This window comes from Protomyctophum bolini (genome assembly GCF_963924005.1).
Source record: "Protomyctophum bolini genome assembly, chromosome: 20".
NCBI lineage: Eukaryota > Metazoa > Chordata > Actinopteri > Myctophiformes > Myctophidae > Protomyctophum > Protomyctophum bolini.
In genome coordinates, this window is record NC_137881.1 from 3,252,835 (window position 1) to 3,264,355 (window position 11,521).

At 45.5% G+C, this 11,521-nt stretch overlaps 1 protein-coding gene across 1 annotated transcript in view; it reads right to left on the reverse strand.

The window, feature by feature from the left end:
• Positions 1-5,935: 5,935 nt before the first annotated feature.
• The window catches only part of LOC308335903 (somatomedin-B and thrombospondin type-1 domain-containing protein), a gene marked incomplete at both ends in the record, with an annotated part of 6,310 nt that continues 724 nt past the window's right edge, over positions 5,936-11,521 (reverse strand). Inside the window, 6 exon segments of the mRNA XM_080793125.1 lie at positions 5,936-6,001; positions 6,003-6,037; positions 6,040-6,053; positions 7,078-7,266; positions 8,098-8,176; positions 10,099-10,290. Of these exon segments, the coding sequence (XP_080649251.1) occupies positions 5,936-6,001; positions 6,003-6,037; positions 6,040-6,053; positions 7,078-7,266; positions 8,098-8,176; positions 10,099-10,290 (575 nt within the window).

An 11,521-nucleotide genomic window follows, 5' to 3' on the forward strand; every position in this document is an offset into this window, starting at 1 on the left:
ACAGTTTTAGACAACCCGACAGAGAAGACGATACAGTGTCTCTTATATGGTGAGAGGAGAGAATGGTGGTGCATGTGGAGAGAATAGCAATGACTGGGAGAGGCCGACTCTCTCTGTGTGTGTGTGTGTGTGTGTGTGTGTGTGTGTGTGTGTGTGTGTGTGTGTGTGTGCGTCACAGTGCGTGCGTGCGTGCACAGTAATGGAGAAACGGTGGTTGTATTATGGTTGAAAAATATGTTTAGACATAATTATATGTTTACAATTAGAAAAAAAGATTCAGCTTGGGGTTACTTTTATTATACTAATTTATTCACGCACACACGCGCACACCGGCACAGAGAGAGAGGGAGAGAGAGACAGAGAGTAGAGAGAGAGAGAGAAAGAGAGAGACTGATGCGGAACATGCAGCCTGATTATCACACGTGGACTAATTGTACTGTAGCAGAGTCAGCGTGTACAGTATGCTAATATGGTCTTACAGTAACCTACAGTAGCCTCTGTATGTTAATAATATGGTCTTACAGTAACCTACAGTAGCCTCTGTATGTTAATAATATGGTCTTACAGTATAACCTACAGTAGCCTCTGTATGTTAATAACATGGTCTTACAGTATAACCTACAGTAGCCCATGTTGTCCTTCCTCACTTCCATCTCCACTGTACACTGCTTTGCTTCCAATGTACCTAAAAGTGCAGCCAGTTCAATATTTCTGAAGGCACTTAAAAACCATACTTGACGCTCATAGACACTGAAGTAGAACGGAGTCCCCCATGGCTGTCTGTCAGGCCCCTTTCGCTCCGTTATATTACCGGCCGTAAAGAGCCCAATCTATAGCACTATATAGATCTAATATAGCTCCGTAAAGAGCCAATCTATAGCTATATAGATCTACTATAGCTCACAAGCTATCCACACTTTTCCTGGGCTGTGTGTGCTCCAGTTCCTGTCGATTTGATCCAATGAAAGCCAAACAAACTGGTCAGATGACCAATGATATCCAATGAAATCAACAGGAACTGGAGCACACACAGCCCAGGAAAAGTGTGGATAGGAGCGTCCTCGCGCTACGCTACGCTACGTCACGTCCGGCCGGGGAATCTCCCCCGTCAGGTGAAAATAAGAAGCGGCTTGCAGGACTCCTCATGCATTGAAGGAAGCATGAGGTCAGTCCGTTGCTCTCCCCAGGTTGGCAGAGGGAGTGTAGCGCCCAAGATTATAGGGTTATACTATAGATAATTGACACTGCAGGGTGAAAAAAATGGCTTGACCCCTTTTGGTGTTAGCATTATGTTGTGCTTTAGCTATTGAAAAATAGCAGATCTACATAAACATAGCTTTTTCAGAAAACTGTCAGGAAAACATTTTTAGAATCTGATCTCAGGTCAAAATGGCTTGAATCGTGGGATAAAAATAATAAAAAATAAAATGTTAAATCCACTATAGCTCACAAGCTTTAACAGCTAGTTGGATGTGCCATTTTTGCCAAATGTTTTTCCATAAATATTCTTGCGCTTTATAGAAATAATTTACCAGGTTGCTTAACATAATAGTTTCAAACACATCCTACGATATACATTTCATCCAAAACGACCATTTTGTGTGTTCTGACTAATTTCATATATTCATGTCAGATCTCTTCATTTCATAAAACGTCCTGGAGGTCAATTTAAGTTCAGACATTCCAACAATTTGTTTTTTTAATATATTTTTCATCCCACGATTTTGTAACCCATTTTTCACCCCTGTGTCAATCATCTAATGTGATCCTGGGCTCTGCACCCTCCACCAACCTGGTCCCCATACATGGGGGACAAGGGGAGAGCAACCTAGTCCCCATATATGGGGGACAAGGGGAGAGCAACCTAGTCCCCATATATGGGGACAAGGGGAGACCAACCTAGTCCCCATATATGGGGGACAAGGGGAGACCAACCTAGTCCCCATATATGGGGACAAGGGGAGACCAACCTAGTCCCCATATATGGGGGACAAGGGGAGACCAACCTAGTCCCCATATATGGGGGACAAGGGGAGAGCAACGGACTTGAACTCATGCTTCCTTCATTTTTTTTTTAAATATATTTTTAACCCACGATTTTGTAACCCATTTTTCACCCCTGTGTCAATCATCTAATGTGATCCTGGGCTCTACACACCCTCCGCCAACCTGGGGAGAGCAACGGACTTAACTCATGCTTCCTTCATGCTTGAGTGTCCAAGTTGCTCCTTTACACCTGACAGGGGGAGTTTCCCTGGTTGGACGTAGCGCGTGGAAGGAACACGTTATTCCAACCAGTTCCTTTCCCCTCCATCAGGCGCCCCAGCTGGCCAGGGGGAGGCAGTTTAGAGACCAGGATTACTGCATGTTTTTGTGAGGGTATCTACCCTAGGGGACACGGGGAGAACATGCAAACTCCACACAGAAAGGCCCATGCTTCCTTCATGCCTGAGTGTCCAAGTTGCTCCTTTACACCTGACAGGGGGGAGTTTCCCTGGTTGGACGTCGTAGCGCGTGGAAGGAACACGTTATTCCAACCAGTTCCTTTCCCCTCCATCAGGCGCCCCGGCTGGCCAGGGGGAGGCAGTTTAGAGACCAGGATTACTGCATGTTTTTGTGAGGGTACCTACCCTATAGTGGACACGGGGAGAACATGCAAACTGGGGTAGTCAGGGAGCGTATAATACTATACTTAAAAATAACTATAAATGAATGATGACAATCAATATTGTATAAAACATGTAGGCAGCGAGCACTATAGCTGCTATATCGTATAGAGAACTGAGTTTATATAGCCGGCTGGTGACGCTGTCAGCTCGCTGGAAATAGCAGATCTACAAGCCCACGACCACGGCGTGCTGCATCCGCTATACGCGCTGTGAGCTTGTACAGATCGGTTGTTTCCGGTGCGCGACACAATCGTACAACAGAGTATTTAACCCATTTTGGTGTAGCTATTGAAAAATAGCAGATCTACAAGCTCGTAGCTTGTAGATCTGCTATTTTTGAAAAATCGAAGAACGACTGACTTATAGAAACATAGCTTTTTTCAGAGAACTGTCAGGATGTATAGAAGACATTTGTAGAATCTGATCTCAGGTCAGAATGGGTTAATGAAAAAAAAGCATTTATAGATGGGCTGGACAAACGATATCACAAACGTGCACCACCTTGTGGACACGGGGGGGCACAACACGCACAATACACACTGTGGCCCCTTTTCCACCGGTTGGAACCGGTTCCCATTGGAACCAACCGGTGGAAAAGAACTGAACCGGTTCCCATTGGGAACCAACCGGTGGAAAAGAACTGAACCGGTTCCCATTGGGAACCAACCGGTGGAAAAGAACTGAACCGGTTCCCACTGGGAACCAACCGGTGGAAAAGAACTGAACCGGTTCCCTATTGGGAACCAACCGGTGGAAAAGAACTGAACGGTTCCCATTGGGAACCAACCGGTGGAAAAGAAAATAACTGAACCGGTTCCCATTGGGAACCAACCGGTGGAAAAGAACTGAACCGGTTCCCACTGGGAACCAACCGGTGGAAAAGAACTGAACCGGTTCCCACTGGGAACCAACCGGTGGAAAAGAACTGAACGGTTCCCATTGGGAACCAACCGGTGGAAAAGAACTGAACGGTTCCCATTGGGAACCAACCGGTGGAATGGGGGTCACAGAGTACCGCCACCCTTTGAAGCTCTTAGGGAAAAGTAGCATTCACACCGAGAACGTGACGTTCTGAGGCGAGACTTCTATATAGACTGTGATACTGTGACACGATGATTAAACAACAATATTATTGACAAGAATATCCTTGGGTTTTTATTTTTTATTTTTTCATTTGGGCACTTTATAAGCCAGCCCTCTCTCCAGCACATGACACCCATAACTCCAGCTTTAACTTTTTCCCTTTAGAAGAAATTACTGATTGTAGCCATGATGTTGTAATCAGAGTTTTGAGTGGTGTAGTGTGCAGCCACTCCAAGTAACAGCTCTGTCTGTCTGTCTGTCTGTCTGTCTGTCTGTCTGTCTGTCTGTCTGTCTGTCTGTCTGTCTGTCTGTCTGTCTGTCTGTCGTACCAACAGGTGACAAAGTGGCACTGTTGAGTTTCTATACTTCTATAAAAGTATAGTTGCACCACTCAGTTCGCACAGGTGTGATTCTGTTTGTAGACAACTGAAGAAATAGCAAGGGGTCTATAAATTAAACTATAACATTTTTGAACTTTGACCTCATAGAAATGACTGATACAGGCAGGGCTACGTTTGCATCTAAATAATTAAATATACAACAGGGTTGATGACGTTGAATGAAAATGCATTTTGACAAGACATAAATATAGCAAAAGGTTGCCAAGCCAGTAGGTATAGGCTATACATATTTAGACAATGTTTTAAATAGGATTATTTTGTATTTTATTTATTTTTAAGTTTGAAGCTCAGTGGAATTAATTGAACCCCATGAGCCTTATACTGAAGCCATCGGTGGGTCTTCGTATCTAGGCCTACAATAGTTCCCAGAGAACTACAGTTGTTCCCAGAGAACTACAGTTCCCAGAGAATCAAACAAAGACTTGAATGACTCCCCCCCCCCCCCCAGCTCTTCTATAATGTTGTTTGTAGGTATCGAGGCTGTTTGTTTTGTAAAAAAAAAAAAAAATCAAATTGAAATTAAAAAGGAAACAAAAAGAGTAAAAGAAAAGAATAATACATTTCTTACCAGTTGACTTTATATGCTGTTGTTTTGTTGGTATAAATGTTCCGTTGTTAAGATAAAATGCATGTCGTACCTTGTTTTTTGGAAGACGTGGCAGGATGTTAAAACTCACACAAGAAGCCAGTACTTTGTCCTGATGTATAAAATGTGTCTCTCTATGTCCGACAATATTTATATTTCTTTTAGAAAAAAAGGCAAAACGTTTCCCTTGGATATATGACTCGAAATGAAATAAATCCAATTACTTTACATTTTTGATTCTCGATTCTTTTGGCTTGCTTTTAATTGTTGCTTGTTCTTTTCTTCCAGGGTTCTTGAAAAACTAAATTTACACAACCACATGAATATAGTGAATACATTAAATGAACTCAAAGGCACAATACATCTGTTATGCTGTGACACAGTAGTAACATATTATAGAACATGATATATGATAGAGATATGGGATATATTTTTGAATGCATATCAGGGGGGCAGTCAGACAGATATTTTGTGAAGCCACTATAAGGAAATCGGGATTTCCTGAAGTTCATATAATGGCCTGTTGTGGCGCTGTCTGTCATTGGACCCAGAAAAACCCATAGCCCCATAGAAGTCCATGTATTTGGGCCCAACTTCACCTAGACTGTATTACCTTAATAAACATGGTCATGAATACTTTCTGCTTCCAGTCACTAGTTTAAAGTCTCATTTCTAATGTCATAATATTCTTTTTGGAAAATGATGGTCCCATTTGGGGCCCACTGCATGCTATGGGGGCTCCCATGCTATGGGGGCCCACTGCATGCTATGGGGGCCCCATGCTATGGGGGCCCACTGCATGCTATGGGGCCCCCATGCTATGGGGGCCCACTGCATGCTATGGGGGCCCACTGCATGCTATGGGGGCCCCCATGCTATGTGCACCGTTGGACAGGAACAGGAAGTCATATGAACAGGAAGCTGTGCACCGTGGGACAGGACAGGAAGTCATATATGAACAGGAAGCTGTGCACCGTGAGACAGGAAGTCAAATGAACAGGAAGCTGTGCACCGTGAGACAGGAACAGGAAGTCATATGAACAGGAAGCTGTGCACCGTGAGACAGGAAGTCAAATGAACAGGAAGCTGTGCACCGTGAGACAGGAACAGGAAGTCATATGAACAGGAAGCTGTGCACCGTGAGACAGGAAGTCAAATGAACAGGAAGCTGTGCACCGTGAGACAGGAACAGGAAGTCAAATGAACAGGAAGCTGTGCACCGTGGGACAGGAACAGGAATCCAGTCTCCCGACGCGTCGCCACAACCCCCCTGCACCGAGGGTTCCCGATGGCCTGCACTGGAGAGACCGCCTCCTGGGGGAACCAATGAGAGAAGAGGGAGTTCACCCATTAAGCCAATAAAGGTATATTCAGTGATTTCACTCAAAAAACCTTATGTTTCGTTTTTGGCTGTGGGACCTAAGCCTTCGTCCAATCAGGATAGAGAGTCAAAAACGAAACCTAAGGTTTTTTTACACCCAGGGGTTAACTGGGACAGGGAGGAACTCCTTATATGGTCAGCACACTCTATAGTAGAGAGGATTATCACAACAAAACAAAAAAATAACTTAAATAAGTGATATTTGAATTAAGTGAAATCACTGAATATACCTTTAAAACCGCGCGAAAGCATATCTGCCACGTTCTATTTTACATATATACATTTTCTATGTTTTCTGGCTGATCTGCCTGCAGTGGACTGTGAGGTAAGAGTCCACAACATGACATCAGGATTTGTTTGGATAGCTCAACGGTCTGGGCACCGATAGGCTGCTGAGCCAGCCTGACAGCGTGCTGCGGGTTTGACTCCCGGTCCCCACGGCCTTTGCCTCGTGCAACCCCCACCCCCCCCCCCCCCCCCCCCCCCCCCTCTCCTGCCAGATTACTTTCAATCTATCAATAAAGGCAGAAAAAGCCACAAAACAAAATCTAATTTAAAGAAAAATGTCAGGACTTTGCAGGAAACGGGTTTCAAATCCAGGCTAGAAGAGAAAAGTTACATCAAGTAAAACTGTCCAAAAACAGAAAGTACAATATTTGCCTCTGAAATGTAGTGAAGTTTATAGTTTTATACTATGGAGTAATGGTAAAGGAAAGTAATTCTACCTTAAAATAGTATACTTGAGTAGGCCTAACTGTACTTACTTTGTACCAGTGGTTTATATTCAGCTGACATTGTACAATAGGCTATTGCTGCCATCTAGTGGCACAGACTGTAACTACACTAAAATATCACATGAAGCTAAAGGTATGAGCATTTAAAGGACCACTTCACCACTTTTCAACCTGTCTTCATATAATTGGTCCTCACTAATAATCATGATAATCAGTCTTATACCTGTGGTCCTGGTCCTGGTCTGGCTCCCCGTCTCCAGAGCAGTGTGTGTGGCCGGCAGCGAGCGCCGGCGCCTGGCACTCCACACACACATGGTGGCCCTCCCTCAGGTACTGCATCCACTGGGTGTGAGGGCCCAGACTCCACTGGCAGCCTTCTGTCAGGGACAGCAGCTGGAACTGAACACAGTACCTATGGTACAAAGACACTAGTGTTAATCCACTGGGTGTGGGGGGGGGGGGCAATTGACCTTTTTTTACTTTTGGGAAATAATATTGATGAAACGGTTAATGTGTCATTTTGTTCACCCGGACAGCACTGGTTGGCAGGTATCAATAAATATCACTTTCAGATGTTTGTGCCGGCGTGGATGATTACATTCATTTATTGATCACCTCTTGTCTCGATTATTTAAACATGACGTCATCATGGACCGATATGCTCCATAACAGGCTCGATAACCAAAGCTTATCGATACCGGGTACTGGATAAGCCCAAAGCTTATCGATACCGGGTACTGGATAAGCCCAAAGCTTATCGATACCGGGTACTGGATAAGCCCAAAGCTTATCGATACCGGGTACTCGATAAGCCCAAAGCTTATCGATACCGGGTACTGGATAAGCCCAAAGATTATCGATACCGGGTACTGGATAAGCCCAAAGCTTATCGATACCGGGTACTGGATAAGCCCAAAGCTTATCGATACCGGGTACTGGATAAGCCCAAAGCTTATCGATACCGGGTACTGGATAAGCCCAAAGCTTATCGATACCGGGTACTGGATAAGCCCAAAGCTTATCGATACCGGGTACTCGATAAGCCCAAAGCTTATCGATACCGGGTACTCGATAAGCCCAAAGCTTATCGATACCGGGTACTCGATAAGCCCAAAGATTATCGATAATGGGGACTCGATAAGCCCAAAGATTATCGATACCGGGTACTCGATACCCGGTATCGATAAGCTTTGGGCTTCTTAGCAGGTTTTTTCGGTATATCAGGTCCATCCCCAGTTATTACCCTATGACGTCATCGCTGTCAGGGATGTCCCTCTTCTTCCGGGCGTTGCCGTAGCCACCGGTGGTGATGAGAGCCGGGACTACAAACATGTGACAGAGGATGAGAGGTCGTTAATGTTATGTGTGTGTGTGTTGGACTGACAGAGGACGAGAGGTCACATGTGGCCACATTTCACTGAGGGACTGCCATTGGATTTTTTTTAATTTGTTTTTTTCATGTCATATGAAAGCAGAGAATCATAGCTTCAAATTGACATATTTGGTTGTTCAGTTTGACCCACCAGTTTTGGGGATATGGCTTATAGAGTAAATGTCTTGCAGAGAAAACAGCGAGTTGAGAAAACAGGCTTGAAAGCTTCTGTGGTCTCTAACATTACACCTATAGCTACATGTTAAAGCATTTATTTCATAATTATGAAATGTCCATTTCAGAGATTTATTTCAAACATGCTCTAGTATGTGAAGAAGAGCCTGCCTGCGCTATTAGCTCATTTTGGATTAAAACAAAAAAAAAAACAAAAAAAACGTTTTTCTCCTCTGGTGAAACGCTGGAGGTTGTGCGATGGCAGGCTCTCAGTCAAATCTGGTCACACATGTTATGTGTGATGGAATGACAGAGGGTGGGAGGCAGGGGATGCATAGAAAACACACATTCTGACCTGTATATGAATGAGATATGGTGGCAGCAATATTGTGTAATATTATTATTATTATTATTATTATTATTATACTGTATTATTTGGTGTGAATAATTATGTATTCATGATTTGTTGCGAGCGCAGTGAGCACTTACTATGAGACCTAGCAGATCATGTCTGTTTGTCTGTCTGTCTGTCTGTCTGTCTGTCTGTCTGTCTGTCTGTCTGTCTGTCCCGCTATACGTCCAAATATGGAGTGTGTTGCATCAGCAATCACTCAGCTCCATATATGGGCACAAAAGGGGCCAGGTCCACATATACAGTAACAGCGGGACAGACAGACAGACAGACAGACATGATCAGACAGACATGATCTGCAGGGTCTCAGCTGCGTTCGCTTCCCGCGTTTGCGCGTCTTACTGGTGTATTCATGATTTGTCTGATTTGATGTATTCGTGTGTTATGTAATGTTGTGCCCCATGTGTTCTCATGCTTGTGGGGCACAAGCTAGTGGAGACAATAGAGCGTCGCAGTCCCTCCCCCTTTCAGAACAACGAGTGGCCCAGGAAATACATTTCTTAAAATATGTATTTAAAGACGGTTACGCCGCGGACAATTAAGCCAACTCGGATCGTGACAAATCATGACAATGAACACAATGGTTTGGGCCGATTTATAAGAATTTATAAGAAGAAAAACAAAACAAATAGTGTTGTGTCTCCTGCCTTTATTTTCTTCTTTCTAATGATTTGATCGGCCCCAAAATATTGTGTCATGAGTTGGCTTTGTCCGCGGCGTAACGGTCTTTAAATTAATACTTTAAGAAATGCCTATGAGGAAAATGAACGGCGATTTATTTGCCGGGTCTCTCTCGAGGGGGGCGGGACTGCGACGCTCTATGGTGCCATTATAGCCCTTGCGTTGTGAAGAGCAGCTGATCTTGCTTGTGAAAGCAACCGAGCAGAGCTATATTTGCACCGTGTGGAACAGTAGGTGATCACACTCTTTCAGACACTTCCTTTTAAAGGGATAGTTCAGATTTGTTATATTTAAGCTGTATGAAATACTTGCCATTAATATAGTGGTTGCAACTGTATTAATTGATTGCCTGAGTCCCGTGGTGGGAGTTCTGCTCTGGTTTTAGTCAATATTAAGTAGTTCCGGTCATTTTGTAGGGGGGCACTGTGGGCCACGCAGTAAAAGTAAATTAATCCACAAAACTAACGTAATTTGTATTGTTGACCTATTTCGTCCGTTTCAACTCTGGGTCAAATTGTCCCACACACTAGAGGTCTGGTTCAGGGTCTCAATGGGTAAATAAAGTGTGCCATCAATCAATCAATCAATGACACAGTGGGCCTCACCCAGGGCGTTGCTGCAGTGCTGTGGCTGCGCGCGGTACTCCACGCAGCCGGCCTGCTCCTCCAGGTGGGGGCAGTGTTTCCCCCCGTTGAGGGGCTCCTGGCGGACCGCCCGGCCCCGCCGGCGCACCGCCGCTCTGCAGGGCTCCGAGCAGCCGGACCACTGCGTCCACTCACTGACCACACAGGACACCGCTGGAGAGGACACAGGACATATCACTGACCACACAGGACACCGCTACGGAGGACACAGACAGGACATATCACTGACAACACAGGACACCGCTGGAGAGGACACAGGACATATCACTGACCACACAGGACACCGCTGGAGAGGACACAGGACATATCACTGACCACACAGGACACCGCTACGGAGGACACAGACAGGACATATCACTGACAACACAGGACATATCACTGACCACACAGGACACTGCTGGAGAGGACACAGGACATATCACTGACCACACAGGACACCGCTACGGAGGACACAGACAGGACATATCACTGACAACACAGGACATATCACTGACCACACAGGACACCGCTGGAGAGGACACAGGACATATCACTGACCACACAGGACACCGCTACGGAGGACACAGACAGGACATATCACTGACAACACAGGACATATCACTGACCACACAGGACACCGCTGGAGAGGACACAGGACATATCACTGACCACACAGGACACCGCTACGGAGGACACAGACAGGACATATCACTGACAACACAGGACATATCACTGACCACACAGGACACCGCTGGAGAGGACACAGACAGGACATATCACTGACAACACAGGACATATCACTGACCACACAGGACACCGCTGGAGAGGACACAGACAGGACATATCACTGACAACACAGGACATATCACTGACCACACAGGACACCGCTGGAGAGGACACAGACAGGACATATCACTGACCACACAGGACATATCACTGACCACACAGGACATATCACTGACCACACAGGACACCGCTGGGGAGGACACAGACAGGACATATCACTGACCACACAGGACACCGCTGGAGAGGAGGACACAGGACATATCACTGACCACACAGGACACCGCTGGGGAGGAGGACACAGACAGGACATATCACTGACCACACAGGACATATCACTGACCACACAGGACACCGCTGGGGAGGACACAGACAGGACATATCACTGACCACACAGGACATATCACTGACCACACAGGACACCGCTGGGGAGGACACAGACAGGACATATCACTGACCACTGCGTCCACTCACTGACCACACAGGACACCGCTACAGAGGACACAGACAGGACATATCACTGACCACACAGGACATATCACTGACCACACAGGACACCGCTACAGAGGACACAGACAGGACATATCACTGACCACACAGGACACCGCTACAGAGGACACAT